Source organism: Grus americana, chromosome 1, assembly GCF_028858705.1.
Source record: "Grus americana isolate bGruAme1 chromosome 1, bGruAme1.mat, whole genome shotgun sequence".
Classification (NCBI taxonomy): Eukaryota; Metazoa; Chordata; class Aves; order Gruiformes; family Gruidae; genus Grus; species Grus americana.
Window position 1 is genome coordinate 1,631,695 of NC_072852.1, and position 25,040 is coordinate 1,656,734.

General features: G+C 49.4%; 1 protein-coding gene across 5 annotated transcripts in view; it reads left to right on the forward strand.

Annotated features, from left to right (window-relative positions):
- Positions 1–24,452, forward strand: part of NRF1 (nuclear respiratory factor 1) — a 74,533-nt gene extending 50,081 nt beyond the window's left edge. For all 5 annotated transcript variants that reach the window (XM_054829742.1, XM_054829771.1, XM_054829752.1 and 2 more), the window contains one exon: positions 24,115–24,452. In XM_054829742.1, the coding sequence (XP_054685717.1) occupies positions 24,115–24,278 (164 nt within the window). In that variant the 3' untranslated portion in view covers positions 24,279–24,452. The remainder of the gene's footprint in view (positions 1–24,114) is intronic.
- Positions 24,453–25,040: the final 588 nt, after the last annotated feature.

A 25,040-nucleotide genomic window follows, 5' to 3' on the forward strand; every position in this document is an offset into this window, starting at 1 on the left:
AAACTGGGGCTGCTTTTCGTGTGTGCTATGGGCAGCTCCGTGTGACGGGCTGGTGCTGGAGCCGTCCCAGCTGCGGATGCTGGGGCTGGAGGAGGGAAACTCGATCAGCATTGGGAAGGAGAGGTGACGATGCCAGCCTGCAGTCTGGGCCTCGCTCGCTGGAGCATCCTCACACTGCAGCCTTTTGTTTGACATTGATCTGATCAAGGGCTTGAAAGCTGCTTGGGCTACGGGCTTCCTGGCTTCATCTTTAAATATTGATGAAGCTTTTGCCTAAGCAGTACCTGCGCAGGGCTGTAGCAGTGCGCAGTGCTGCCCGTGAAGGACAGAGCAGACTCCCTGCCCAGGGAAGGTCGGTTTAATGGCCTCGATGTTGTCACAAGCCTGGGGTAATTGCAGTTTTGCACAGTGTGCGGCATTTTGAAGAGCTGGTTTGAAGGCGAGAGGGGTGGTGTGCTTGAAGCTCCAGCTGGGGTTCAAAAACAGGGCATGGAAGGAGGCACAGTGGAAAGAGCTGGTGGTGGGAAGAGGCAGAGCAGCACCGGAAGATGTGAAATCAAGCTGTGATCAGGGAATTGATTTAACAGACCCGCACTAGGCGCAGCCCGAGACCCAATGGATCCTTGCTTGTCCACCTTGGTCCTCACGTGCAGCTACTGCTGCTCTTTTTCCTGGCCCCAAAGCACGTTTTACTGATGTATCTCCTCCCTGACCTGCTGGAGAGACTCCTGGGACCACTGACATGCCTGGTGGTGGCACGGCAGCCATACAGGTGGGCACTAAGAGGACCCTACAGTGAGTCTTGCCCTTGTCCATCCCCCTAGTCATCCAAAAATTTCAAACCCAATTCTCCATACAACCCAAGGGAGCCGTGCTTATGGCTGGGGGTGAGCCAGGGTTATCAAGTTGTGATGGAAGCCCGGGGAGAGCATTAGGATTCTGACGTGGGCAAAGAGGGATTAGCAAGCTCTCTGCTTTCGCAAACAGAGGAAATAAGGCGTCAGTACAGGAGCGTATCTTGCAAGTTAGCATAGGATAAACAAACCTATAGCGGCATTTAGGGTGACGAGGAACTTGCTGCACAGAAGAGCTGTTCCAGGCGACTTCTATATCAGAAGCGGTTTAAATGCTGAAAAGGCTTCAGCTCTGGGTGAGGCTGCCGAGCTTCCCGCACGAAATCAATAAGGTGTCAGGTGGAAACCTGTCTCCACCCTCAGCTGTGCAGATGGGAGATGGGGAACCCTCTCAGCAGAAGAGACACCTCCAGGCCTGGAGCGCGGTTACCAGTCCCGTCCGGCTCTGTGGAGGCTGTTTACGGTTGAAAGCACATCCAGAAAGGAAAGGCAGGAATTGAGATCCTGTTCTCTGGGCTGTGCGTGTCTCCTAGAGAGCGTAAAAGCAGAGGGAGATGCGTCGGGCAAACCCAGCGAAGGGAACTGCCTGTTCTTGCTTTTGGATGCCTCAGGACAGGGAGGTGCAGCACGCCGATCCGCTGGTAACTGGTGGCTTTTTTGCATGAGAGAGAAAAAAAAAAAAGAAGGGGGGAGGCTTGGAGGCTGATCTGCTGTAAATGTCAGTCTTTAAAAGAAATATTTTTTTTTTCCTGTTGGATCTCCTTTTTAGGGAAGATGGACCCAAATGAGTCGCTAGCAACTTGGCAAAGTGCAAATCAGCACTTGTTGCATCCAAGCGGACAGGAAGGAAAGAGTCGAGGTTTTTGTAGGGTCTGCCCCATGGGAACAGATTTTTTTAATGAAGCATTGCCCTGAAACAGGTATGATTTAATCCCAATCTGAAGGAGAAGTGAGGAAAATAATTTGTGCAGATGTGTTTCAGATGACAGCCAGCAAGGAGAGCTGAAGTGGATGAGTGGTGCATGCATTGAGCAGGTCCAGGAACAGGGAGGGGTGTTTCCTCGAGGATGAATTACTGTGCATTAATGAATTATTGTCAGCAATGGGGCCGTGATACACTCTGCGTAAAATATGTTGGCATAAGCCTCAGTTTAAATGAGCTTATTCTGTGTCCAGTGCATGTGGTTCCCTACGTGTGCCCTGTAGAGAGGGGCTACTCGACTGCAGCTCAACCATCTCTGCGTCTGCACCTTTTCCGTGTCAGCATCTGGCTGTCCGGGGAGCCCTAGTGTGCATGGTGAGGAATGTGCCGTGTTGGGATTGTGGGACACCAGCTGCAGGTTTGATGCCAGCAGTCAGCATGGTGTTGCTAGGTCTTTCCCAGCAAGATGAAGGCCAAAGTATTTCCAGGACCCAAGACCGCTGCTCCGTTTGCACTGAACCTTACCAGCACAGATGATTTCTGCTCGCTTTGGCACGGCTTGCCTTACCACTTTAAACCCATCATGATGGATCTCATGGTTTTTGCTGCTGTCCTACATTACTCTTGGGCACTAATCTTGGGCAGCGCTGGCGGCGCAGTCGGCTCAGGCTGTCCTTCTGACGCTGGGCTGTCACGGGCGCTGTGCGGCTTTGGTTTGACATCTTGGGACTGATGACGAGGCGACTGCTGCTGACGATTAGGATTTGTCTGCCCACCAACCGGGGCTAAAAATAGTGGCTCAGACAACTCCCTCTCGTACTGTGTTGATGGCCAGATTTTCCCTTTGATCCAACTAACCAGGCGCTACCTACGCCAACGTGCGGTTGTGTTACACGGAGCCGACTTTGCACAGTTTGTCTGAGTTGTTTGAGTAGAGCAGGAGGTGGATGCCACGGCACTTGAGTGATGCTGGCTTTAGGGCTTGTTGACCGTAGTAAGTCCCTTGATGGAGACCCAGAATGGTTATTTCTGGGTACAGTTTGGCTTTTGGGGTAGGGAGGCTCATGAGCTCTGTCATTTTTTTCCTTGGGGGAAAACGTTTTTATATGATGAGCATTCACGATGTACCGCAGGTCTCTTTCCTCTTTGCAAAGGCAGTGGTGTCAGAGGAGCACAAGGAGAGCCTCCCCCGGCTGGTTTTGTGCCGCTGTTCTCGCATGAACAGGCTGCTTTTTAGCTCTGAAACACGCCTTTGAGATTGCAGAGAGAAGGCAGCATCCTGGGGAGACACCAGGTGTTACTCAGTTCCTGGCTTGATCTGTTGCTGTCCCCTAAAAGACACTCGCCTTTCCTCCTCAGCGTGTTTGTGATGGTGTAAGCAGTACCCCAAAAGGAAAGCCAACTTCATTAGGGGTAGGGAGTCACTGCCAAGCGCTTTGCTGTTTGATCACTTGTAGCATTTCTTTGAGTCCTGTTGGTTTCAGTGAGTTTCCACCCAGTAAATGAGCCATGCCCCGTCTGGCCTTATCTCCCGGCTTCTCGATGACCTTACGGCATCTCCAGCACCTCCCTTGCCCTCCCCGTTTCCCCTCCCCTGGTGAGTTTTGACATCCATTCCTGTTATCAGGCAGTTGAGACTTACAGGCTCTCCAGCTGTCGCAGCTGATGCTGTCCCGGTTTAAGCATAGGCCATTTACCTTCCACGTGTCCTGAATTAGGGGAAATGGACAGGAGGGCTGGGTCTGTTTAAAAATTAAAGCTGATTACAAGGCATTAACATTACATTTAAAGAAATAGACAGCAGCCCTCCTCTCTCAGCATAGTTGCAATATGTTCCCTTTTGTTCTGGTCTGGAAGAGGAAGCAGGACTGGTATCGACTCCAGGTTGGGCAGGACTTCTTCTTTATCCATAAATTTAAAAGAGAAGCTGCCTGTTGCAATACTTTAAAGCAGCTCTGGTCTTACTCCCTAAAGCAATTCTGGTCTTACTACCTAAAGCAGTTCCCATCTTTGCGATTGCAACAGAAAGCTTATGTTCTTTCTGCTGATCTTGAACTTCTCTTGGAAAATTCAGATCTACTGACACTGGGTTCATTGATCTGTCTTCTGAATTGTTGTGTTGGGAAGTTTCCTGTTTGAGGGATCCCAATCGTTTTACACATGCGTCTGCTGTAGTGCCAAAACAGCCGTCTCGGGGGCAGCAGTCAGGAAGAACGCTTCCCTTTTTTTTTTTTTTTTTCCTTTTCTTTCATAAATTCTCAGCTTCATTGTGGCAGATGGATTTTAAGGAATGTTTGGCCTGAGATCTTCAGGGCTGAGAAGGCAAAGGGATGTGGTTTCTTCATGCATGGAAGGATGGAAACCGGAGCGTGTTGGGTGCGGGAGGTGCTGTTCCCACCACGCCCTGGCCTAGCTGCAGTGTGGGCTTGGGCTGGGGATGAAGATGGGTTTAAGGAAGCAGACAGGGTTGGTGTCTTCCATAGCCTTCCTTACGGAGATGTGTTTCAACAAGGGCCTTCGTGGCATGGCTTTTCTGCTTCTCTCCTCCTGCAGCAGTGACCCTATTTTCTCATTGTGTAGGGTTGTTGCTTTCCCAAGATTGAGCTTCCTTCCCGTGGTGACTCTTCATCACGAAAGAGTAAGAAGTCGATCTGGCTGGGAACGCTCGGAATGAATGTGCTGCTTGACTAGAAATTCATTGTGTTTCTGGGTTGAATTTGAAGCCCTATTTATATGGTGTATTTGTATGATATTTGTCCAGGCTTCTGCGTCTTTGTCTCACAGTCGCTCAATAATCCACGTGGCTTCAGAAGGAGCTGCTCAGTGCAGGATGCTTGCTGAAAAGAGGCCAAGCCTTTTGGCAGGTGAAGTGATATGTGGCATATATTTGTATTCACTGGATCTTGCTTTTCCCCATCTCTTAATGAGACTTTTCATTTGACTTTACCATTGCCAATGTTCACATTAAATTCCAGGCGTTTGTTTCAATTTATGGTGACAGAGTCCCCGACAACTTGGCTTTGAGAGCCACGTTACTGAGGTCCTGAGCTTTGCTGGTCCCCTCATGCTAACATCCCTGAATCTGGGTATCTGGGGGTGACAGGGCGTCTGGCTCTTGGATGGTTGGAGATCACCTTTGCTCATGAGAGAAGGTATGTTCTGCCTGATGTCAGTGTAAGGTGATCGGGATGGGCAGCTGTGAACAACTCTGCACTTGCTCAGCTAAGATGAACACTGAGCAGGAGAAGGAAGAGGCCTGGTCACTTTATGGAGTCTGGTTCTCGTTTTAACTAATGTGCGACTGAGAAGTATATAGGATTTTGTTAGAGACAGGGGTGGGGGGTTTCGTTGATGGTTTATTGTGGGGGGGGTTTATCTCCCTAATGTATATGCACCCTGACTGTAAGCCTTAGATATTTGAGAAGGACTTTGGGCCTAAACCAGTTTGTTTGGTTACAGCAGTGTTTTTGGGGTGCCTGCAAGAGGTGGGTATCCCGCTCCTTTGGCAAGCTTTTGTCTAAAAGAGATGAGGTTGAATACACACAGGAAAGGAATGGTGGTCAGTATACCTAGAGTGTTTCCCTAAATAGGTCTGGAAGCACAGAACTGGATAGACAAAACATTTCTTTGCTTGCCACTGTTTCCAGTCCAAGAATCAGGATGGGAAGGGATGGAGGGTATTTGTGTAGCAGATCTGTGCAAGCAGATCTCGTTAGTGCCACCGTCTGGGGATCGGTGCTTTGGCCCCAAGTTGGGGTAGGGAGGTGCTCTCCTGACAAGCTGCACAATTTCAACATGGTGCTGTTTTATTTATAGCTCATGGCCTAAAGAAAAGGGCACAGGTGGAGTCAGAAAACCAGCTCTGTGAAGCTGCCTAGTTCAGCATCGCTCTCCTGACCCATCGTAGATGCCGGGGAGTCATTTTTCCAGGCCTCCTCCATGCCTAACCTAACCCAGGTCAGAGGCTCGGCTGGCAGAGCTGTACCAGCAGAGCTTCTTCACGGGGCTCCTGCTGCCTTTGCAAAGAGGTTGGTGGTATTCGTGAGAGGACCGCAGACAATACCAGGCTGGGGAAGGCAGCTTTTTGCTATTTCTGCTGGACATGTCTATGTTGGCAGAGCTTGACACTGGATCTGAGCATTCAAACCCATAAGTGTTGATCTGGGTGGATGGTAGATTAAGCCAAGAGCGAAACCAGCCTCTGCTTTGCTGCTCCTTTCTTGGTGCTCCCAGAATGAAGTTCATCTGTGATGGATTCTGCTTGTAAGAACTTACTCAAACCTATGCTGAATGTGTGGCAGCGCCTGCTCGGCTTTTTGAGCCCTGTGAGGTGTTCGATATTGTAGCCCATCTCTGAAAGACCTTCCAACTTAACAGCAGACAGGAGACAACCAAGGACAACTTCATCCTTCTGGCACGATCTCTGCTCGTTCTCCTGCTCCTCCAGGCAATCCCAAATGAGAGGTCCCAGCTCCCCGTCCTTGCACGCTGGCACGGCAAGCCGCTTCCCAGAGCAGAGCGAGACTTGAGTTGTAGGGCATCGTTTCTTCTGCAACCGATCCCATCTGACCCCTCGCTGCCTGGGGTGAGGCTGGGCAATGGTCCCTGTTGTGGAGCAGCTGTAGCATCTTTCGGTGCAGAGTTTAGCTTGCAAGGTGGCTGGCCTCCCGCTTAGAGGAATAGCGTCCCCTTGTCCCCATCTATGTAGTGATGGGCGAGTGCTGCGGCCACAAAGCTGGGGATGTCGTTGCTGGTTTTCTACCTGTGCTGTGGCACTTTTACCCCTTACACCATTCAAGGGCTTGGGGAATTGAAAGAGCAGCCTGTGATTACACTGAATCAGGGCAGATGGAGAGGGGCTTTCTAATCCCCCTGCACCCCCACGTCACGGCAGAACTGGGCTGCAATCTGCTGTTTCATGACAGCAGGGCACCGTTCTTGCCTTCCCTAGCAGGTATCCTTGTGGCTAGGAGCTGGGACTGGATCAGGCCACCCTCTCCCGCTGCCGTACACTGGAGAGCTGCTGAAAATGTTGCCGGGCTTTGAATGGATGGAGGCTCGTCTGACCCGAGGGCAGTTTGTGAGCTCCAGGCTCTTAATGGCTGTCAGTGGGCGTAGGGTGCAATCTGATCCAAATGGGAAGCTGGCTGAAATCCCAGCAAGCTGTTGTTACTGTGTGAGGCATCTTATGAAATGAGATGGGTTTTGTGAACTCTCCTCCCCCCGCTGGGCACCCCACTGGAAGGAGAAATACCCTGTAAGCTAAGCTACAAGCTGGGAGTTCCCCAAATACAGCTCTTTGGTGCATCAAGGCATGGTTTGCCTGTCTCTGTTTACAAAGCTCCAAAGTTTCCTCCCTGCAGAGCTACTTGCGCTTTCTGCTCTCAGCGCAGCCTCCTCCACTCCGTGCTCCGTTTCGGACTGTGCGTTCCCGTTTCCCGGCCACGCGATGCATTGTAGACTTCCAAACTCAAGCTGCTGTTTGATTATTTTTTTCTTTTTTTTTTTTTTTCCTTAAAAAGTGCTCTGCCCCTCTGAAAACAGCCTCAGCTGCTTTCTTAGCAGGGTCTGACCTCTTGAGTTCCACTGTTGCTTTTTTCTGAGCATGTCTAGAGGATCATTCTGTGGTTGTATTTCATTGGATCTCCATAGCAGGGGCTAATTTTAAAGCCTAAAAGCACAACCCATCTGTCTTGTGCCTCTGGGGCATAGTAAAGAGCCCTGTCCTACAACCACTGAGCCTGTGAGTGATCTTGCTTGCAGAAATGTTTTCATTGTCCACCAGACCTGCCTATGGCAGAATGATGAAGATGCCAGGTTTTAATTCATTTTCCCGAGCGGCTGCACTGCACCTTCAGACTTCTGTTTTTCCAAGTGAAACTCGTTCCTCTTCATCGGCCCTGATGTTCAGCGGTTAGATTTTGAGTTTGAAGATGGCAATGTTTCTTGCTATAGGATTGATTCATTTACGCTTTGAGGTGTCAGCAGATTGCGCTGAAGCCTGGGGAGATGCGACTCCACCGTGGCATCCCTTGGCTGGTGATACTTGGGTGGCCTTGTCCAAAAGGTTGGTGGGGTGCCCTCGCCTGTGGGCACACAAGGAAGAGAAGGTAAATTTGTCACTGTAAGGACCATTCCAGCCTTCCAGCACCTTGATTGCAGCCTGGTGAATGGACGGCGTGAGACTAACCCCAGGGGATATCGATATCCTCCTCTCCCCTTTCACTGGGTGAGTCCTAACGATAGCTGAGCAGAGGGCTTGAAGGTAAAACCATTTTTCATTGCCCTCTGACCAGTCAGGGGAAGCTTTCCTTGTCGCCTGGCGTCCCTCTGGGAAGTAAATCACAGTCGCAGTAGAGGGCGGTGTGTTTGTCCCTGGAGGCCCCTGTCTCCCAGTGACCTTCTCAGCTCATGAAGACAGCTTGGCTTTGCTGTAAAGCAGCTCATGTGACAGCGGTAATCCGCAGCTAGTAAACAGCTGTGCAGGAAGATTGCAGGGGAATCGCCCTATTTTCCCCACACTGCAGACCCTGGCAGGCCAGCACATGAGAGCAGGATGGTGGCTTCTGCTTGCTGTGGGAAGTTGCTATCTCCTTGGCTGTACGAGTCCAGCAGCAGGTTGGTATGTTTGAAGCCACGCCAGCCACTGCTGCAAAGGACGCTCACCAGTTCAGGAAGATCGCATGTGCTTCTTTGAGTTGATGTGAAGCTGCGAAACAGGTTCCAAGAAGAAAAAAAGCAATTTCTCCTGAAGTGGTTTCCTCTGAATCTTTTCCAAAACCAGAGGTGGCATTTCTAAGTCTGAATTTGACTTGTTCCTCCTGCCCGCCATATTCTTGGTCTTAAGTTATTCCCTGATGTGTACAAATTCCTCTGTGAGTAAAGCTTTCTCATGGCTCGCGTGGACCCCCTTCTGCTCCAGGGACACTTGGTCACTGGTGGACTTCTTGCTGTCTGCCCCCAGAAAGTTGAAGTGTGCCCTGGAGAAGACACAGACTCTGAGAAGGGGAAGACTGAAGGAGCACTAGCTTTGAATTGGTTTAAAATTAATCACGGTATTATTTTATTCCCATATCAAGCTTACAAATCGCAGCAAACTTTCCCTCCCTATGGGTTTGCCTCCTTGTTGCCGCAGATCCCTGACCTTCCTCATCTCCGTTTTCCCCCATGATTTTAACCTTCAAAACCTGCAGCATGTCCGAAGGTGCGTTCAGTAAACGGGAGCTGGTGCTGACGAGTTGGAGGAGCTGATGACAGCTAAAGCAGGCAGCCTTAGACCGAGATCTAGCCTTGTGCAGCCAGAGGTTCCTGCACCGCACAGGCAACGGCAGCCGTAAACTGCCAGCAGTTTCGCTCAGTTCCTTCCAGGAAGGAGGTGCCTTTGATCAGGTAGGCAGCAGTTGCTTCGTACCCATGTAATCCCTCGGTTTCTCTACCAGTTCTGCCAGAAACCACTAGCAGTGTGTTTGTGGCTTCACTAAGTTGTCCACCGGTGGCCTGAGACAATCCCTCATTTCATGTAAGCTACAAAACAGCCCTCAGAAGTGGCCATCTGTTACTGCTGGCCTATGACAGATTTGAACGCGAGACCTCGCAGTGAAAGGCGCTCTGGTCTATTCCCCCGAGCCAGCTGATCTCTTCCCTTCCACCCTTTCTCATAAAAAAAAAAAAGCTTTGTACTCCCAAGCATTAGGGGACTCTAATTGGTGTGTGCACGACAGGACCACTGCATTTAAATGGTGAACATATAGCTAATGGAAGCCGAGTTTTATTGCTGGCATAAATATAGTATGTTCAACTCCTTTGAAGTCACAGGGATCAGCATCTGGGGGGGTTTGTGTTCAATTATACACTATCAACGGATTTGGCCTGTGGTTGTTTCCTGGTGCTCTAACCCGCAGATACCTTACGATGTCCTCAGCCACATCTTTGGAGGTTCCCGGTATATTTTCTTTGCAAAAAAAGGGTCTGAGTCGCACTTCCAAATAGGAGTTAGGTGGAAAGAGGTTTGAAGACCCACCACAAATTAACAAAACTTGGATTTGGCCAGGTTTCAGGCTTTCTGCTTGCTTGCTGCCGTCAGAGATGTGTGTGCTTGCTTCTGGTCCAGATGGACCTGCAGTCCGAGCCAGAGCAGCCGTTCCCGCACCCTGCAAGCGGGACTCCAGTCTGAATCATCCACAGCAGATGGAAAGCAGAAGGGGTTCTCCAGCCACCGCAGCTCCTTTCGCTCTCAGGAAGTGTTTTCCGACCTGTTCCGTCCTGCCCCGGGAAGTGACAGGACAGGCTGTTACACAAGCGGCTGCTTGATTCTTCTTGCAGTTTTTGTCCGCGCGAGTCCGTGTGCCACAAGTCTCCCCTTTGCGGGCCCCTGTGCACCCGGGGTGAGACCCACAGGGAGAAAACACCTGGAAGACCCCTGGTTTCTGCAAAGGAAATGATCATTTCTCTCCCTGCACCCATCGTTGCCTTCTCTTGGCGTGCAGAGAAGCTTCCTACCACCCAGCCTGTGTGGCTCGGGCTCTGCCCAGATGCACAAATGTTCTGTGCCTTCAGTCACCAGGCCAGAGTCCAAGCTTTTTTTTTTTTTTCCTTTTTTTTTTTTTTAATCAACAGATGTGCAGAGTTTAAAAAGGGAGGAATCTGCCAGAGGCAGTAGCATACCAAGAATAAGTACTCTTGGGAGAGAGAGGTGGGAACCCATCCCACCTGCCGTGCAGCTCGGGCAGTGGAAGACGGTGGGGGTACAGAAAAAGGAGGAATGTGGACTGTAAAAACTTGCTCTCTACACGATACGTTCCATGTCTGAGTCGTGTATTCACTGTGATTTATTGCTTACCTTGCTGAGGATGGGCCAGGTCCTACGTGGGGTGAACGGGGGGGATCTGTGCCAAATGGGTCCCTTGTCCTGTAAAGAAGACGGGCTGCAGACACCAAGGCACTGTGACAACACCATTGCAACAAGGGTGTGTGCTGGTTTGTAGCCGGGTTGCTTTTATAGCTAGAGTCGAAGGGTATGCTTTGAAGAAGAGAAAAAAAGGACCCATAAGGTGTGCATCTAGCTGGTTTTTCCCCCGAGGAAAAAAGAAGAGTGCTTACCTCCATGTAGCTAGCACAGGAACTAGCGTAAGATAAGGCTCCAATGGAGACCCCAGAGTTGCAGCTTTCCGTATCTGCAAGATAAAGCTTTGAACGCCTTCCCAAGGCGTTGTCCTCCTCCAAAAGCTGCGCACCTTGCTTGGCTGTGGTTTCGCGTCACCTCTCTTGGGCCAAGAGCGCAATTTCCCCCAGCAAAGAGGTGCAGGGGCCGGGAGTGGGGCACTGTGGGAGACAACCCATCGCTTTGGACCCATTCGTTGGCCATGAATGTGCACTCTGTTGTAGCAGAGGCTCCTGCCGAACAAGTCAGCGAAATGCTGGGAAAATGTTTTTTAGGTGAAGCCAGAGACTATCTGGTTACGTATTACCTTACTGCCAGAACAATAGCTGCTTTATATCTCCATGTGCTAAACGCTCTGTAGTATATGCTAATGTCCGTGTTCACATGTGATCTATCGCGCAGCCTACGAACTTGTGAAACTCATTGAGATCCGAGGCTGTCGTAGCCTTAAAAACACATTTTGCTCCTTTCGGAGACCAATGAGGCCGAGTGCCTGGATTTCGTGAACTTTCTAGCCTCGTGCTCTTGGGATACATAGAAATGCCGCTTGGGCAGCCCGTTCTGCTTCTCATTCGTTTCTCATCCCTCATTACTCGGAGAATAGTGGAGAGCTTTATTGGAGGTGGCCTTAGCATCTCTGAGATGGATTTTTACTACTCTCACTTCTGTGCAGTCATTTCTCATCGGGCCTCTCTGGTCCAATTAAGCCATTCATCTAAATATTTGTAAAATAGAGTACAGATATCTGGAAGTATCTTATACTTGCCTCCCACTTACTCTACCTCCCACTTACGCACATAATGTTCTGTATAGAGGTAGAAATATTTAAGTTACTGTGCCTAAATATTGGGGTGTTACTTGTATGTGGGCATGGAATTTTCTACTCATATGTGGACACTGAATTTTTTAATTCACCTAGTAAGCAAAAGGATGTATTTCCTATGAATACGTTAATTACCCCACTTAATTCCCCCCCCCTACCCCCCCCACCCCAACCTGTAGTATTTGGCCTTTGTTCAGCCTTTTACACTTGCATTTTATTGTCAGGCTTCCTAGCAGCAGACTATTCAGGTTGCAAGTGGAACCTAGCAGAGAGTTTATCAGGTGAGTGGATTTTTGTGGTGGTAGTTTGGAATAATGGGATTTGGCCGTCGTCGGTATTGCCACTTGTTCCTTTAGGTTTCTGACTACGTGGTGTTTCTTGGGGTTAAAGGGGCTGTATCTGTCTATCTCTTTTTCTTTTTTTTTTTTTCTTTCTTCCTCCTTTCACACTTTCAAGGGGAAGATATCAGACGTCAGGTATGTATTTACATCCAGGCATCCTGTAATAGCTGGCTCAGCCGCTGCTCTGTGCCTGGACGCTGTTTGGGCTGTGCGGGGTAGAGGTACGCGTGCCTCTGGGGTGTGCTAATATCTTACAGCCCAATCCTGTTAGCCTTACGCAAGCCGAGCTCTCTCGTAATTGTTACTTAAGTAAAGAATTAGGAGCAGGACAGAGCTGGGCTCAGAGCCGGTATTTTAATAACACTCAAGCAGCGGTGCTGTGGTGATGGGTGGGGTTGTGGGGATGTTGTGATTTTTTTGGATTTGTAAAATTTGGCTTTTTAAAGGCCACGGAAACAACGCAGAGTTAAAGCAGCAATGCAAAGGAGAGAAAAGCCCACAAGTACATTTTCAGCACCCGTCAGCTTTAAGAAACTATAGACTGAACGTTGTAGCAGAAACCTAAGTAAAGAAGTAGGCTGTCCTGTGTGTCACCCAGCACGGGAGGGTAGATACCAGAGCTTGTGTGTGTGTGTGACCATGGACACTTCTGCTGGCTGAAGTCTGCTAGCTTTTGGACTGTGGACACTCCTGCCTTTTGATATGCCACTGTATTCCCCTCGCACTCTATGATTTGCAAGGATGCCCAGAGTATTGTTGCTGCAGAAACTCTGCCAAATAATTATCTGCTTCATTAGAATATGCGATATTTCAGTGCTTAAAAAAAAAATATAATTCAGTTCAAATTACTTTATTCTAACATGGACTTTTGTCATTCAAGTAATATAACACTTCATCAGTTTTAGATGGTACCCTGCCTTCATTCTCACAGTAGCCTTTAATAAAACCGTATCGAAAATACAGAATCCTAAAGGCCGCTTTTAAAGGTGGGATAAGACTCAGTCTTGATATGCAATTCTTCCTCTGGAAGACCCCCCGTGGATGTTAATAGCATAGCCCGCAAGTCAGTAAGGTATTTATGGCAAAATATAATAGGGATCCCTATTAAGTGATTGTCCAGAAACTTTAAGGTGCTATATTGCCCATCTGTCTAATCATCAGTTTAATATCTGATTTCTCACAAGAGGAGCAGACTCTTAATTTATTCTTAGGTGTTTCCTATCTCTACTTTGAGAAGCTTTGCACTGATAACACCTGTCTGCTCCGTCCTTTTTATTAACAGAAAACAGATCGTAAGAAAAGTGAATCCCAACTTGAGCAGACATCGGGGTTGCTGTACTTTCTCTATTTTTAACTATGTTTCCTATATACATGATTGACCATGATAGACTGCTAATCTTATCAGGTGTGCCCTTCACTCCACAGCAAAGCCAGCCGATCAAGGAAGCTTAGAAGGGTTATTCGCTAAGCTTTCATCTGTGGAGTCCGGTAAAAAAGCTTTCTTTTCACAGGTAGACAAATAAACTCCTTGCATGTTTGTTGCTTCTCCTGCACACCAGATTGGCTTGTTTTTAGAGTGACATGCCCTGGGAACCCAGCACTAGTGTGTGAGGTCTAGGTAAGAACTGAGCTTGAACAGACACAGCTTTATTATGCCTCAGCTGATGTCCAGGTCCTGTTATCAAGCTCTAAATTCACCCTCAACACCCCATGAAGGGGAGAGGGAGGGACAGCTAACCTTATGTAAGACACAAGGGCTGAAGGCATGAAGCTAATCCACCATCAGGACACCAGACTGCTGCTTTGCCTTCTTTCCCAGGCATCCTTTTCATGGGAATTTTCAGCTACAGCAAACTGAGGATGAAACCTGAGATTTCAGATCAATCATTTCCAATGTTAAAAATAACGGCAAGTTTTTCCTTATGTTACTGTCCTTGCTGCAGATGATTGCAGATGGAAGACTCCTAGTATGTCAGGAAAGGGCTGCAGAGACAGAGGTGCATGGCAGTTGTGAAGTGGCATCGGTGAAGGAGACGTTTGTCACCACTCCTTGAAGACTATGGGTCTTTGCTGTGCCAGGGAAGAGTCTGAGTATCAGGTTGGCTCACTGGGCTCTTCCTCTTTCCATAGAATTGCTGGGGCTTCAGAGGAGATAATTCCATGAGCATAGCCGAGCCCCTGTCTGTATGTCACTTGATAGGTTGGGCTGTCCCCTCCAGCAGCAGAGATTTCTGTAAATCGGGAATCCCAGCCGCAGTTTTTTTGTCTCAGAAGTACTGCAACTTGAACTCCAAAAAACCAAACTCGGACCAAACCCCAAAAACTCAAAACCCTCAAAAGCTTTGGAATCATCTTCAGAGATCTTGTTAGACATTTGACAAGGGAGAGTGGTGCCTTGAGGTCATCTCTCTGGGATGAAGACTGGGCTTGTATTCTCTTGGACTGTATATCGAACAAAGTGGGAGGTGCAGACACACCTGCCCTGCCATGGTCTGCTGAAAGGAGCCACAAGTAACTGAGTGGTCCCTTTGTGAGGATGGATTGCCTTCCTCTGCCGTAGAGGCAAAGGTAAAAGACCAAGATACAAGGGAGATTAAGCCAAAGGTGTTTCGGAGCTTGGCTAAGCTGTGACCCTTCCCTCCTTGTAGAGAGGAAGAAAATAGAAATGTATTGAAGATGCTAGTGCAATGAGCTGTCCTCTCGCAGCTAGAGAATGAAGGTTGGTCTCTGACTGAGACTTGGGGATAAATAAAAAACCAAAACCATCCAAACCTGGGTTTTGAAACAACACCTTGATGCAAAATACCAAGCATCTAGCAGTCTTTGCTGAAGCTAAATGAGTGGGAGGAAGAATGACCCATATAAGCATGGTGGTGTATCCTGGCCCGTGCCTTTCTGATGGTGCAGGGCTGGAGGTCCCAAATCAACCAGGCATTATGAGGCAGCAGCTCCCGTTGCTCTGAATGAGCAGAGAAGGAAAGCTCATTGAAACAGAACACGAGGAACAAGGCTAAGGAAAGAACAAGTCACTGACAATGTTAAGCAGGTAGGTGACACCCAGGGACAGTCTGAGACTGAGATGTGATCATGAAGATGGAGTGGATGCAGGGAAGGAAATAGTGGCTCCAGGGCTGTCCTTCCTACATCCCATGCAGTTGTTGATGGAAATGTTGCATCTTGGTTTCCCTCCTGTGCTTATCTACTGTTCTAAGGAAAAGTCAAGGCTATGATGTAACCTACTAGATTGCAACACTCGGTTTAGTGCTCCGTCTGTGAGCTGCCGTGACTCAACTTTGCTATCAAAACTTCAGGTGCCTTGTTACATTACTCTTTGTTGTGGTTTTGACCGGAATGGCTCTTGAAAAGACACATGATGGATGATCTTGAGGTATGCTTGCTTTCAGCAAGCAGAGTAAGGACTGCAGCTTTTCTCAAATTATCATTTGGTGGAACACTTTTTTGTGTTTTAAATGAATGGCACAGAGGATGTAGAGGGAAAAGCTGTGACTGTCGTGTGCCTAGAAAGTTCTCTGAGCTTAAGTCGCTGCATGGGCTTTTAGTGATTTGTCAGTAAGCCATTTCTGATGGTGAAAATATTTCCAGCTATTGTCTTGTCCTAAGAGACATCTAATTTGAGTTAGTCATTGATACTCTAGCAGTAGTTGGTGGGGGAGAGAGAGTGGTGTGCTTTCAGAAGACAGTTTGTCTTATCTTAAAGTAGGTGCCTGTGTTAAGAGACATCTTCTGCTTCCTTTGTCACCATTGAGTGTGGTAGGATTCCTGAAATGCTTGATTTCTGCAATTGACTTTGGGTGGAATCCCATCCGTGGTGTCATGTCAACACCTCATATCTTAAGGGAGACGTTTAGTTTGCGGATGTTTCTTCTCTACGGTCAGAGGATTTTTCAGGGTAACGTGACTTTGAGAGCACTCATTTTAGCTGGTGTGATTTGAACTTGTTACAGAGATCTGTTTTGTTTTTCTGAAAATACATGCTCATGCCCATTGCCTGTCCTTCCCACCTCTTGAAGGCCTCTTGAGTCAGTTCCCCAAAAGGGAGGTGGTCAAGATGATAATTTCTGGAAATCTTGGCAAGCCAGGTTCCCATGCAAATGTGGATTTAATAAAAATCCATTGTGGGAGCTTTTAGTGCGCATGGTGAACAGTGCTCTTTTGGGTTAGCAGTAACACACCAGGTAGTCTCCAGCACTGCAGCTATCTGTCTTGGTGAGGATAGGAATGGTCTTTGCTCCGGGATTCAGTTGAAGACCACAGTTGCTCTGCAGTTATTTAAATACCTTAAATATTAAGGTTGTGCTACCGTTATTGTAGGCAACAATACCTGCCATGTTGCCAGAACACCTACGTGGCTGCGAACAGCTGGACAGAGCTGCTCAGTATCCTGTTGGTATGACTGTCCTTGTTAAAACCGGTAGCAGTGAAGCGTAGCAGAGTCCCTCCTGGTTTGCCACGTTGCTAGAAGAAATTACACATGGCTGAAAGAATGAGTATATCCCGTGGTTGAGTATGAACCAAGTTTACTGCCAAGAAATACCTCTAGTGCCAACTGATTTGTCCTGTATGTCCCAGTGCTGTCTCAGATTTGCTTGGCTGGTGACTCTACCATCAGTGGACCATAGTTTCTTTACATAAAATGGAGCCTGCAAAATCTTGTTCACATACCAGGCTGAAAGGAATTCAAGTGATCGCTTATACCAGGCCCTTGCCTGAGCCTGTGTCAGTCTTAGTTGGCTCTAAAAGACCTTCAGTGTTGGAGACTTTGCTCCAGAGCTTCACTAACCTTATGTTTAGCAGTTGTCTGGGTTTCTCCCCCTTCCTCTAATATCTAGTGCAACTTTCCGTGCAGCGTTTCAAGCTTGTATCTTATTCTGTCCTGCTGTGGAAAAGACAGTCAGGTCATTCCCTACTTATCTGCATGTAGATGTATTTGCAGGCTATCCTAGGTATATAGATCAAAGCATGCCCAGTGCCCTTGCATTGTGCTGCCCACCAAGGGCAAACATTTAGTTGTTCAGAGGTCCTCTACCAATGTAGTTCTCTGTATCTCTGGTATCTGTTTCTGGGTTTTGTGTGTTAAAATCTGCACACTGGTCATTCTGAATTGTCTACAAGAATTCTTCCATTGTGTCTTCAAAAGTCACCTTTGGCTCTGAACGAAATGTAGCAATGAGATGGTATCTGCTGACCTGTGTGCTAGGGCCCCGTAGTGCATTCCTGAGCACAGGAATTTCAGTTGGGCTGCTCAGCCCCGTGCCACCGGAGGAGGGAAAAAGAAGTTGCAGGAATATCTGCTGCAAAATGCTACGGCAGGATCAAGCAAAGCAGAGTTTGCACTAGTTTCTCCTCAGTGCTAACTGAGAAGACTGAAGCAAGCAAAGTCCTCTGAATGAGTTGGAGGTCAACGGCCAAGAAAGTCCGATGGAAAATGTCGCTCTTTTTAGCCTTCTCCATTGTTGGCATGAGTGCTGTAAGGCCTTCAGAGCTCTAGCAGGGGTCTGGGAGACTTGTAAGGCCACTCACAGTGGTCTCCTGACTCTGCAGTGCTTGCAGATGTTCAAAGGAAATGATAAACTGGACAACTTTCAACACATCATCTTTTTGGTGTCCAAGAGAACAGAGCAAGACATACCAACTTTGGCATCCATCGCATCGGATCTGCTTTCTCTCCTTGGTGCTGAGGGTGCTTCTGCTGTCAGTGGATCCCCAAGAGCAGCACTGGCTGCAGCTGACTGTGGATCATCGCCTCTGATGACTTGAAGTGAGCTTTGGACTCCTTTTGGAAGGGGACATGCAGCTCTCAGTTGAGGTCCTGGTTTTTGATAAGATTATGTTGCCTAGCTAAAAGACAGATGGTGTCCTGTGCTCTGTCAAGGGCTCCAAGGTGATCACTGAAGTAATTGTGCATTTTCTGGTTTGCCCCATAAAAGAAATCCCAACAGCGAGTACTTTTGTGCTACTTGGTGACTCCAGACCTGTGCTCCTTACTCTATGCTCAGCACTCAGAGCAGTGTTTCTTGTGGCTTCACAGCTTTTACAACCATAAACTCAACGCTCTTAACAGCATCCCTCTTAAACTGTTCCTTCACCAGCCTCCCCAAAGGTGCGTTGGAAAGGTTTGCACCATCTCCCCTTCCCACTCTTCCTGGGGTTAGGCTGGCTCGGTACCTCAGAGCAGGGCTGAGCATTGCTTGAGAATCCTGGCTCCCTGATGCAGGAGCCAAATGGTAATGCTTCTCCAAGCCTTTTGCTTGCTCACAACCCTCCCTTTCCAGCAGCTGTTCCCACAGGAGTTTGCTTTGGCAAGAGATGAGCTCTCTGTTGTAGTTGATGCTACCAAAGAAGAGGATTTCGCATTTTTTGAAAGAAAAGGATGTTTCCTTTCTTGAGTTGACGTTCAGTGTGGTGACAGTGGCCGCTGTTGTCTTGTCTGGTCAAGAATGAGGCTGGTTCCTGTCTCTTGACCCTCCAGGACGTTGCTCTTGTGCTCCTGTTTGAGCACCAGGCAGAAAATGTTATGTGCAAGGTCCTGCCGTTCAGCCTTTCTATGGTGCAAAGGGCCATGCCAAGACATCCACTGGAGGAGCCCATCTCAGGTGGGAAGAGGACATTCTCTCTCACTGAGTGACTGTCAGCTGAGAGGTCCCTCAAGATTACACACCGTTCAGTTTCTCCCAGGTGTTCTGTGTCTCTTTGGGCATTTATGGTGAGGATTAAGCTTTCAGAAGCGTTACATTGAATGTCCATTTTGTCCATACTGGTTGTTGAGACAACTCCTGTCTTGGTATCAATGAAGACTTTTCTGTTCCAGGGTGTGTTTCAAGGCTTGCAGAACCTGACTATCCAGCTGTAAACTCACACTGCCGCTGTAATGAGAGCATACCAAACATTCACAGGACGTATGGCAGCAAGGCTCTTCATACCATCTGCTGCCAGATCACAACCTGATGCTTACAGTCCAGCTTCAGACAAAGCTTTGTCCAAGGTTGCCTTGGGCTGTTACAGTTCTTCACTGATAGGATGTTTGTGGTGGTAAGATCTGCACTGGCATTCCAGCCCATCTTCCAGCCGTATCTGGTATGATTGCTCCATACCTGGAATGAGATATCCACCAAATAAGCTCTATCGGATGTGGAACCGCATAGGATGCTGACAAATGGGTCCTCGGCACCGGTCTCCACGTGTGGTCAAACAACACAGCGATGGGCAGTATCAGCAGCCAGGGTAGTGTAAACCTCACGTCATCTATGTTCAGGAAGGAACCGGTTCATGGAATTGGGGTATTGAAGAGTGGATCTGCTTGGCTAGTTAGCCATCTGCGTCCATTGAGCACCTTAGTAAGCTACCAGAGGAACAGGAGATAAGGATGCACCTTGGGGAATGGATTCAGCCTTAGATACTGGGGAAAAGAGGCATGTCTTGTGTCGCTGAGTAGGACAGTATTCCAGATCCTGAAGGACTGGGAACGTGCCCAATGGTTGGAGACTCCAGTAGTATCTCTTCCTTGTGCTGCACTTGCTTTGATCTCAAGGGTGAAGACGTGTTAACAAATCAGTTAAAACTGGCACCGATGTCCCCGGTCCCCTGAGCATCAACTGTCTTGGATGTCCAGGGCACTGCTGAACCTGGACACCAATTTCCAGGGCACTGAATCATCCCACCCACCTGGCCTTCTCACCTGAAGTCCTTTGTGGTGGTTTAATGAGGTCACGAGCAACTTAGGATCAAAATGGTTGTTCTTATGCTGCTGCTGCTCTGCCCTCCATGCCAGGTGAGATGTGTCCAGCAGCCATCGCGTGACTTTTGGCCTCTGAATCCTGTGGCTCTCTGGTCACAGGTAGAGCCTAACCCTTACCCTTCTTCTGTAAGCTGTAACCTCTGCTGAAACACCAGGAGTTTCATTACCTCCTCTGGCTGCTAATATCATCTGACCCAGCATTAGAGCACAGCTGCAGCCGTCTCTGAGTCATCACCTCTAATCCTTTGATTCATGGTGGCCATCTCAACCCCTAAGGCCTCTCACGGCTCTCCTTCTCCCTTGGCCGCCCTTGTGTCCTGCCACAGCACCCATTCCCCTCCATGCCACAGCCTCCTTCCTAGCAAAGCCAGCTGATCCTCCACCAAAAAAAAAAAATCTTTCCCTGGCATGCTGGGACCTACCACCAAGGCAGGACCTTGGTGCTGGCTCTGCCCCAGCTCCCTGCGTAGATGCCGTCCTTGCGCCCGGCCAGCTGGAGCTGGCTCCTCATCCCTGCTGAGAACAGGAGGTGCTGGCAGGTAGGTGAGGTTGGTGGCCAGGCACGGGCGATTCACAAGGGGATGGGGATGCTTGGGCTCGTGTGTCACCTGCTACTCCTTCCAGAGGGGCTTTTTGGGTGGCTTTGTGAAGGGGAAGCCAATGCACAGCCCGGATGCATCTTCCCGCTCGCTGGGAGCCTGTGGCCGTGGTCTGCGCCTGATTTATCACCTCTGCTGTCGTCCCTCCCCAGGCAGGAGCCTGTCTGAGCTGCGTGTGGGATCCAACGGGATCCCTCTTCCCTCTCCTGCCTGTGTGCCCCATTCCTCGCGGAGCACCCCGGCACGGCTCCACGTTCTTTGCAGATATGTATTTTTCAAAGACTCAAGAAGTTGGTTTGGGTTTGGTGGTTTTTTTTTTTTTTTTTTGTCTAATGGATTTCCTGTTTTTAATACAATTGAAAGGGTCTGAAATCCATGCTTTAGATTAACATATGCCAGCTAGATTAGGGCTAATCAGGGTGCAGGTCTGAGCAGATGCAGTGCAGGGCCAATCCGAGACCTGATTACAGTATCTCAGTAGTTTAATCGTCTCTCTCCCAAGGGCGATCATCTCTGCTTTAATGCACAGCAGACTTTCCAGCCCTCTCCTTTGGTTTGTTACCACCCCTGGCAGGAAGGCCGCTACGTCAGATGTTGAGGCGATTTAGTTTAATCCCATGCAGAAAGGGATCTGCGTGTTGCCGTCTCTCACGGAGACTTCCCTGCTCACCCATGCGCTCCAAGATGTGGCCAAACCTTGGGTGACGCAAACTCATCCTCTCCAAAGAAAACCCTGTTTGGGTCTTCACATCTCACCATCTTTTGATAGCACCTGTCTTTGGCAGCGGCCCTACCCTGGCCAAGACGCGTTTGAACGGCACAGAGGGATCAGGTTTTTAATGTGGTCCATGAGGGTGGTGGTGACTCTGGCCTTTGGGTTGGCCATGGGTAGTAGACTGTCATTTGAGAGCTCCAGCAATTTCCTTCAGGTTAGCAACCCAAGTAACCCAAAGGGCTTAGTTGGGTTGTTGGTCTGGAGCGGGGATTTTAGGTGCATCCCAGGCCAGATCTCCAGGTCTGTGCCAGCACCAGCTTAAACTGGGATGTGCTACGCTTCCCTGAAGGGTCTGATAGGAGATTTTCTTCAAGAGGGCTGAGCATGACCTCTCATTTCAGTGTTTTGTCACCTAAAACTCTCATCTATTAACACCCCCGGAGCTTTGTACCTTCTCCTGACTTCACGCCGTTCCTACCGCTCGGTGTTGAACTATCACACCAGGAAAGCAATTCCTCGGTTGGGCTGTGAACCAGAGGAACGTGGACATGACCCGTCTGGTGTGGGGCAACCCTCTGGCTGGGGGATTGCGAAACTTTCCTACCCGGAGTGCTTCGAGATCCCAAGAGGAGGGATGTCGAAGGACCGCAAAGCATGCTGCGCTCTGCTGGGGTCACCCACCTGGTCAGCACGATTAACTCGTAAGCTTTCCTGTCTGTACAGTAAGTTATCTGAGGACACCGAGCCGTGCTCTGCCGCCTCATGTTATTAAACGAGTGCCCTTGGCGGGACAGAGGTCTGCTCTCTGCCACAGAAACCCGAATCGGAAGAGATTGTACTGCTTTTTTTGGGAAAGCCTGGGTCAGGAACCTGCTATCTTAAACCATCTGAACATTGTTTCAGGGGTTGGCCATCCTGTGCTGCTGGCTGGAAGGATTTGTTGACCTCTAAAAGTTTTGTTTTGGGTTTTTTTTTTTTTTAAACCCTAACAGAGGTGCAGGTGGTTTCAGAAATGTCCTGTACAAGGCAGCATTTACAGGCTCACTTGTCTAAATCACCTTTGCCAAGCCAAAGGCACTGGTGGGTACAGGTGGATAGCGTCAGAGTAGAAAGATGAAGTTTATCTTGCCAGCCTGCAGGATTTTCTATTCCCCTGCCCGGCTGTATCGAGCGGTACCTTGCTATTTTTTCCACCTCTTTTCATCGTTTACATCACAATATCCTCAGGGACCTCGTTGTTTTGTTGTCACCTTGGTTGGTGTTACCTAGCTAACCGGGACTGACCGCGTTTGGCACAGCGGTGCTTTCCTCCATGGCCAAAAACGTGCCCGAAGCTTTGCCAGCTCCAGCTTCAGCTCGGGGGCATCTGTTCCCTTTCTGTAGCTGAGCCACCCTTGGGGAAAAAGATGTTTCTTACTTTGCTGGACCCATCCGTGATTGGCGAAGGGCTGAGAAACTTGGTTTGCTTTCCGTTATCTCTGTTATATGTCATATGTATACATGTGTGAGTACCTATAGGCAGTGCCTGGAGCCAGTATGGCTTGGCCAGGGCTTACTGGTCCCACGCTGCCGTTTACGCGTCTTGGTGTGAAACAGAAGGACCCGACTGGGATGGAGAGTGAGCTGGAGGAGGTGAATCGTGTTTGAGAGAGGCCGGTGGCTGTACCGGGGCAGGACGGCTGGTCCGTGCTCTGCGCAGCGATGGGATCCTTCTCATGTGCCGCCAGAAGTGGGAAGGTGTTTGAGGGGGTGGAAGAGTCACGGGGGGGGAGAAGCCAAATTTTTCCCTTCCTCGGCCCCAAGGATCCCAATTCTGGGCAAATCAAGTGAAAAAACGCCTTTCAGAAGCATGGTCCTTTGTGGGTGACCTCTGTCGGGCCGTGTGGTGGCACGCTCACGGCTGTGGGAGGAATGCGTGGGAGCAATCCCTGCCTCCAGCAAAACATGGCCTGACAGGGTCGGCTGTACAGGTACCTCTGTACCATCCTGGCATCGTCTTTGGGTTCCTCCTCCAAAAATTTCATGTTTCTTTCCTCCTTAACCTTATTCTCTCCCTGTGACCCGACAGCCCCGTGGTGCAGGCTGAGCTCTCCATGCTGCTGCCCAGCCCCATCCCATCCCTGCTGCCATCCCACGTGGCACCGTGGCCCGCGAGTCCGGCACAGCGAAACCACCGAGCCATGAATAGTTACACCAGCACGGGCACCGCCGGGCGGGAGGCAGGTGTCCTCCCCAATTGCCGGCTTTCCATGCATAGAATCATGGAATGGTTTTGGTTGGAAGGGACCTCTCAAGGCCATCTAGTCCAACCCCCCTGCAATGAGCAGGGACATCTTCAACTAGATCAGGTTGCTCAGAGCCCCGTCCAGCCTGACCTTGAATGTTTCCAGGGATGGGGCATCTACCACCTCTCTGGGCAACCTGTGCCAGGGCCTCACCACCCTCAGCGTAAAGAATTTCTTCCTTATATCTACTCTGAATCCACCTTTTTTTAGTTTAAACCCCCTTGTCCTTAGGCCCTGCTAAAAGTTTATCTCCATCTTATAAGCCCTCTTTAAGTATTGAAAGGCCGTAAGAAGGTCTCCCTGGAGCCTTCTCTTCTCCCGGCTGAACAACCCCAACTCTCTCAGCCTGTCTCCATAGCAGAGGTGCTCCAGCCCTTTGATCATCTCCGTGGCCTCCTCTGGACTCGCTCCAACAGCTCCATGTCCTTCTTGTGCTGGAGACCCCCGAGCTGGACGCAGTACTCCAGGTGGGAGTACTCCAATGATCCAAAGGATCATCTCCAGGGCAGCGCTCCCCATGTTGAATGCAGCCCCCAAACCCCTGGGGACCACGCCACAGCATGTGGCCACAGCAGTCTCGTCCCTCGTGCCGGTCTCGCTCCGTTCCTTCCCTCCCAACCCCGCTCCTCCTATCTTTATTTCTTTTTTTGTCTCCGCAGGTCTCGTCCAGATCCCTGTCAGCATGTACCAGACCGTGGTGACCAGCCTGGCCCAAGGCAACGGCCCCGTTCAGGTGGCGATGGCACCCGTGACCACGAGGATAGCGGACAGTGCCGTCACCATGGACGGGCAGGCAGTGGAAGTGGTGACCTTGGAACAGTGACGATGCCCAGAGCAGGATCATGGTGATTTTCCTCGTCTCTTATGCGAATAATTTTTTACGCCTCTCCAGAGATGCAATCAGGTGGCATTGAGTCTCCCAGCTTTGGAAGCAAAGGTTTTGTTAACCTTTTTTTTTTTTTTTTTAAAAGGAAAAAAAAAAAGAAAAAAATACTAGCAGAGGATGTGTGTTAAGTGCATTTTTATAGCGCCACTCTGCTCTCGTAGGAGTGAGAAGCCAAATTGTGACGGGACTTTCATTCCGAGGAGATTTAAAAGAAAACAAAACAAAACAAAGCAACCCCTTAGCCCCCATTCACCCCGCACAGGATTGAGCAGGTGAGGCCTGGGGGGGCCGAGGCACGGGGGGAGCACGGATGTCCTCAGCCGAAACCGCTCCAGCAGCATCACCACCGCTCCCAGGCTGCGCCGGCACCTTCCTCCGCAGCATCTCCCTCCGCCATCCACATTTGGCAAATTAGGTTTCAAAGATTTTAACGTGGACTTTTATATTTTAAAAAAAAAAAAAAAAAACACAAAAAAAACCCACAAAAAAAAAAAAAACAAACCCAAAAGAGTTCGGAAAAGGCTCCTCTCTTGGGGAAAAAATTGCATGTGTGACTGCAGGGGGGTGGCCACCTCTTGAAAGGATAACGTTCTTCCAGGAGCCCACGCGACTGCCGCCCTCCCTGCGCCGGCGAGCGAGGCCGCCTCTGCCTTTGACGACCGTAAGCTCCGCCGTGGAGAATCCCGGCCGCGCTCCGCT